Source organism: Parus major, chromosome 22 (genome assembly GCF_001522545.3).
Source record: "Parus major isolate Abel chromosome 22, Parus_major1.1, whole genome shotgun sequence".
In the NCBI taxonomy this organism is placed as follows: domain Eukaryota; kingdom Metazoa; phylum Chordata; class Aves; order Passeriformes; family Paridae; genus Parus; species Parus major.
The window spans coordinates 691,697-697,705 of NC_031790.1; the positions used below are offsets into that span (position 1 = coordinate 691,697).

The window sequence follows — 6,009 nt, forward strand, 5'->3', positions numbered from 1 at the left end:
ATATTATATATATGATATATTATATATTACATATTATATATTTTATATTATATATTCTATATAATATATCATATATTGTATATACTATATACATGTGATAGATAATATCTAATATCATAGATATTGTATATTATATATTTTATATCGTTTATTATTTTATCAGCTGAGCATCCTGATCCTCTTTCAGGTTTTAAAATTGATTTTTATCTCGATTTTTGCCCTTGTTTTTATCTTTATTTTTATTTTTTATCAGTGATTTATCAGCAGGGCTTTTTTGTGACCCCTCTCCTGTGATCCCTCGTGACTCCAGTGTGACCCCCAGGAAAATGATTTGATTTTCATCCTCGTGACCAGCTGAGCTCTGATGTGGCTTCTTTTGGGAGATTTATGGCGAATGTGGTCACGGGGAGCTTCACCCCCTAATTGTGGGTGCAAAAAACCTCCCAGAAAGGAGCTCTAGAGGAGGCAAAACACCCAAATAAAATAAATAAAATCAAATAAAGCAGTTTTTTGGGGTTCCTCAACCAGGAAAACAATTCCTGCTTTCCCCCAGGGCAGCTCGGGGGTCACTGCAGCATCTCCCCCTTCCCCCAAACCCCATCTCAGAACCTTTTTTCCCATTTTTATCCCCCCAGGAATGAGCTGCTCCTTCACCTGAAGACCTACAACATCTACTACGAGGGGCAGAACCTGCAGCTGCGGCACCGGGAGGTGAGACCCCCCCAATCCCCCACCCCAAATTCCCGGTTTTCCTGCGGGATCTGATCCCTGTCTGTGCCGCAGGAGGAGGGGGAGCTGATCGTGGAGGGGCTGCTGAACATCTCCTGGGGGCTGCGCCGCCCCATCCGCCTGCAGATGCAGGACGACAACCAACGCATCCGCCCGCCGCCCTCCTCCTCCTCCTGGCACTCGGGCTGCAACCTGGGAGCCCACGGGTGAGTGAGGGGCACAGGGAGCCCCAAAAAACGGCAGGAAACCCTAAAAACACAGGAAACCCCAAAAACACAGCCAGCCCCAAAAACACAGGAAACCCCAAAAAATGGCAGGAAACCCCCAAAACACAGGAAACCCCAAAAATGGCAGGAAACCCCAAAAACACAGCCAGTCCCAAAACCTGCCCCTCTGCAGCCCGTCAGCCCATGGACAGACAGGACATTAGGGACAGGACAGGACACCAGGGACAGGGCACCAGGACACCAAGGACAGGGCACCATAGGCAGACAGGACACCAGGGACAGACAGGAGACCATGGACAGGACACCAGGGACAGACAGGACACCAGGACACCATGGCCAGGACACCATGGCCAGGACACCATGGGCAGACAGGACACCATGGACAGACAGGACACCATGGCCAGACAGGACACCATGGCCAGGACACCATGGCCAGGACACCAGGACACCAGGGACAGGACACCAGGGACAGACAGGACACCAGGGACAGGACACCAGGGACAGACAGGACACCAGGGACAGAACACCATGGCCAGGACACCATGGACAGGACACCATGGACAGGACACCAGGACACCATGGCCAGGACACCATGGCCACAGCAGCCACCACCCCGCTGTCCTCCCCAGGTCCGTGCTGAAGCCCAGCACCCTGCCGGACATCCCGCTGGCGGATGGAGACAGCGCTCCCAGCACGGAGAACCCCGGGAACGGCGCAGGTGAGCCGGGCTCGGATCCACCACGCTCAGGAGCAGCCGCCCCGCGCCCCGATTCAATTCGGGAATTGTCCTTAACTCCTGACTCAGTTTCCCATCCTGCTCCACCTCAGCCGCTCCCAAAGCTCCCAAAGCACCTTGAATTGTTTTATTCGGTCTTTTCCCAAATTCGATGATCTCAAAGGTCTTGGAGACCTCAAGGATTCCCAGATTCCCGAGGGGTTTTTCCTGGGCTGGAGGGGCGGCGGTGGGATGTGGTGGGGCTTGGAAAGGAAGCGGAGGATGGAGCAGAGATCCCGGTGGGATTGCAGGGAAGAGGAGGAGGAAGAGGAGGAGGAGGAGGAGGATGTTGGAGCTTCCCCTTCCTGGAGGCTCCACGTTTCGGGAAGGAGAACGGGAGCGGTGACCACGGTGACCGCTGGCTTTGTCCCCAGGGTTTGTCCCCTCCCGGTTCCTCCTCAGCCCAGGGGGAAGAACTCAGCCACAGCTCCGTTAACCCTTTGTGCTGGATGAACTTTGCTCCTTCAGATGTTTTTGGGGTGTTTTTGGAGGGGTAAAGAAGGATGAGCTCACCCTTTCGAGAGGAGCTGAGCCCTGGAAAAACTCGGTCCTCAAACCCCCATCCGTGATCCTCCAACTTTTCCCCTTTTTCTTTTTGCTCTCCCCACTCCCAACACTTTTCCCCCCTTAATTAAATCACCCCACCACGACTCCCCTCAGCTTTGTGGCCTCAATCCTCTGCCAGCACATCAAAAAAAGGCTTTTTATTAAATTTTCCCCTAAAATTCAGTAAATTGCAGCTCCTCAGAGTGCTCAGGCACCGTTTGTGCAGCTGGAGCAGCTCCTGCCGGAGATTTCTCCCTGCTCCAGACATGCTTTGAATTAAAACTCCCCGAGCTGGAGCCTGAGAGCTTCATTAAAAATGGATGAAAAGCTGGTTTATAATAATCTGGATCCAGGCCAGTTTTCAGGCAGAGATCTGAGGCTCTGCCCTCGTTTTCCTGCACTCATTAAGGGGAAGGAGAACGAAGTTAAATTATGGAAAAGAGAGGGAAGATGCTGGAGTTCCCGGGAGAAGGGGTTTTATCCAGGCAGATTTAGGTGGTTAATTGGGAATTAATGACCTTCCTCGGGAGCTGGGGGAGGATAAACCGGTTTAAAGTTGTCCTGGGAAGTTGGTAGGGGTGAGAAGTTTGGGGTGAGGATTTCTGCATCCAAGTGAGGACTCCCAGTGGCTGCTCTGCAGCAGGAAAATTCTGGAATCTCCTGAGTGGGACCACAAGGATCTTTGACCCAACTCCCACCTTGTGCTGGGAGCGTTGCCCAAAACCTCCTGGAGCTCCAGAGGAGAACCCTGGGCGGTTCCTCCTTATCCCAGGGTGTTCTCCAAAACCTCCTGGAGCTCCAGAGGAGAACCCTGGGCAGTTCCTTCTTGTCCCAGTGCGTTCTCCAAACGCTGCTGGAGCTCCAGAGGAGAAGCAGGGCTGGCTGTCCCCGCTGTCCCCGCTGTCCCCAGGGTCCCACGGGTGTTTTTCAGCCCCCAGGCCGGCGGAGGAGGCTCCACAGCTGATGAGAACCCGCAGCGACGTCGGTGTCCGGCCCCGCGGCAGCGCCCGCACGCCCGGGGAGCAGCGGCGGCTGCGCCGGCACCGCTTCTCCATCAACGGCCACTTCTACAACCACAAGGTGAGGCCGGGATCCTGCCGGGATCCGTGGGATCCTGCCGGGATCTGTGGGGATCCTGCCAGAATCAACGGGAATCAGTGGGATCCGCGCCAGGATCTGTGGGAATCAGTGGGATCCACGGGAATCGGTGGGATCCACGCCGGGATCTGTAGGAATCCTTGGGATCCACGCCGGGATCCGCGGGAATCCTGCCAGGATCTGCGGGGATCAATGGGATCATGCCAGGATCCACGGGAATCGGTGGGATCCTTCCAGGATCCACGGGAATTGGTGGGATCTTGCAGGAATCCGTGGGATCCTGCCGGGATCTGTGGGATCCTGCCGGGATCTGTGGGAATCTGGTGGGATCCTGCCGGGATCCGTGGGAATCCGTGGGATCCTGCCGGGATCCGTGGGAATCTGGTGGGATCCTGCCAGGATCTGTGGGAATCTGGTGGGATCCTGCCGGGATCCGTGGGAATCTGGTGGGATCCTGCCGGGCTCTCAGCACTGATCCTGCCCCCCAGACCGCGGTGTTCACTCCCGCCTACGGCTCCGTCACCAACGTGCGCATCAACAGCACCATGACCACGCCGCAGGTGCTCAAACTGCTCCTCAACAAATTCAAGGTGAGGGCAGCGACCCCGCAGAGCTCCCGGGACGCTCTGAGTGCCGGCTCGGGGATGTGTTTAAAAATAATCTGGTTTATGGATTATTTGTATAAAACCTGAATTCGGATTTTATATATATATTTATTTATTTATATATTTATTTATATATTTATTTTTATATATTTTTATATTTATTTTTATTTGTATTTATTTGTATTTATTTGTATTTGTATTTATATTTCTATTTATATTTATTTATATATTTATTTATATATTTATATATTTATTTTTATATTTATATTTGTTTCTATTTATTTATATTTATGTTTATTTATATATTTATTTCTATTTTTATATATTTATATTTATATTTATATTTATTTATGTTTTTTGTGCCTCCCGCAGATCGAGAACTCTGCAGAGGAGTTTGCTCTGTACATGGTGCACACGAGTGGAGGTGAGAGCCCAAATCACCCTGGGTGTGCGTGCCCCAGACCCCAAATTTTGGGTGCCCCAAACCCCTGGGTGTGAGTGCCCCAAACCCCAAATTTTGGGTGTCCCACACCCCAAATTTTGAGTGCCCCAAACCCCAAATTTTGGGTGCCCCAAATCCCAAATTTTGGGTGCCCCACACCCCTGTGTTTAAGTTCCCCAAACCCCAAATTTTGAGTGCCCCAAACCCCAAATTCTGAGTGCCCCACACCCCAAATTTGAGTGCCCCAAACCCCAAATTTGAGTGCCCCAAACCCCAAATTCTGAGTGCCCCAAACCCCAAATTTGAGTGCCCCAAACCCCAAATTTGGGTGCCCCACACCCCAGATTTTCGCGTGGCGCTGACCCCGCGGCTCTGGCGTTGCAGAGAAGCAGAAGCTGCGCAGCAGCGATTTCCCCCTGCTCGCCCGCATCCTGCAGGGCCCCTGCGAGCAGGTGTCCAAGGTGTTCCTCATGGAGAAGGACCAGGTGGAAGAGGTCACCTACGACGTGAGTGTCACCCTCAGGCTGGGAAAAACCCCGGGATCGCAGGATCACGGAGCGCTTCGGGTTGGGAAGGACCTTAAACCTCACCCAGAGCCGAGGCAGGGACAGCTCCCGCTGTCCTGGGTGGCTCCAAGCCCCTTCCAACCTGGCCTGGATCCAGGAGATTTTTTGGGAATTCCATCCCAGCCCCTCCCTGCCCTCACAGTGAAGGATTTATCCCAAATGAACTCGTTGGAGCTGCTCTGCTCCATGAAAATCCCGATCCTGCAGGAAATTCCTTGTTGTGCCATCCCCAATCTGAGCACGGAGCAGCGATTTCAGCTTTTGGTGGAATTGTTTTTCCAGGCTCTCTTGTGCCATCTGCAGCTCCCCAGGCCCTGAAATCCCGACAATTTCAGTCGAAATTTTCAATTTTGGGGTGAATTTGGGCTTAAGCAGCTCTGGGGACGCTCAGACAGAGCTGAATTAAAATAAATAAACCTTAGGAGGATCTTTTTTCCAATGATTATCCAGCTCTCGCTTGTTCGCAGCGCCTGATGGCCACAAACATCATTTTTTTTAGGGTTTGCCGCAGGATTTTGGGATTTTTGGTTAAATCTGAGGAGAGGATGAAGGGGTGGGTCAACTCATCACCCTCTTCACCATTTCCTGCTGCTCCTCTCCCACCCAGGTCGCCCAGTACATCAAATTCGAGATGCCCATCCTCAGGAGCTTCATCCAGAAGCTGGAGGAGGAGGAGGATCGGGAGGTGAAGAAGCTGAAGCACAAGTGCGTGGGGCTGGGGGGACGCTGGGAGGGAAGGACATTCCTGCGGGGGCTGCTTGGGTCTCCCCAAAAAAATCCTCATTTGTGGGGTTTGCGTTATTTCTTGGAGTCTGAGGAGTTCCCTTTGTTGTGCTGTGCCTCCTCCAGATATTCCATCCTGCGGCTGATGATCGAGCAGAGGCTGGAGGAGATTTCCGAGGGCCCCACGGCGATGTGAGCGTCCGTGGGATGCTCGGCACCGAATTCCCAATCCCAAAATCTCCTGAATTCCCAATCCCCAAATCTCCTGAATTCCATCCCAAAATCTCCTGAATTCCAA

At 52.5% G+C, this 6,009-nt stretch overlaps 1 protein-coding gene across 3 annotated transcripts in view; it reads left to right on the plus strand.

The window, feature by feature from the left end:
* Positions 1-6,003, plus strand: part of RASSF2 (Ras association domain family member 2) — an 8,146-nt gene extending 2,143 nt beyond the window's left edge. For all 3 annotated transcript variants that reach the window (XM_015648625.3, XM_033519479.1, XM_033519480.1), the window contains 9 exons: positions 636-711; positions 784-935; positions 1,586-1,674; positions 3,209-3,357; positions 3,864-3,965; positions 4,353-4,404; positions 4,807-4,928; positions 5,596-5,693; positions 5,838-6,003. In XM_015648625.3, coding sequence (XP_015504111.1) covers positions 636-711; positions 784-935; positions 1,586-1,674; positions 3,209-3,357; positions 3,864-3,965; positions 4,353-4,404; positions 4,807-4,928; positions 5,596-5,693; positions 5,838-5,907 — 910 coding nt within the window. In that variant the 3' untranslated portion in view covers positions 5,908-6,003. The remainder of the gene's footprint in view (positions 1-635; positions 712-783; positions 936-1,585; positions 1,675-3,208; positions 3,358-3,863; positions 3,966-4,352; positions 4,405-4,806; positions 4,929-5,595; positions 5,694-5,837) is intronic.
* The last annotated feature ends 6 nt before the right edge of the window (positions 6,004-6,009 follow it).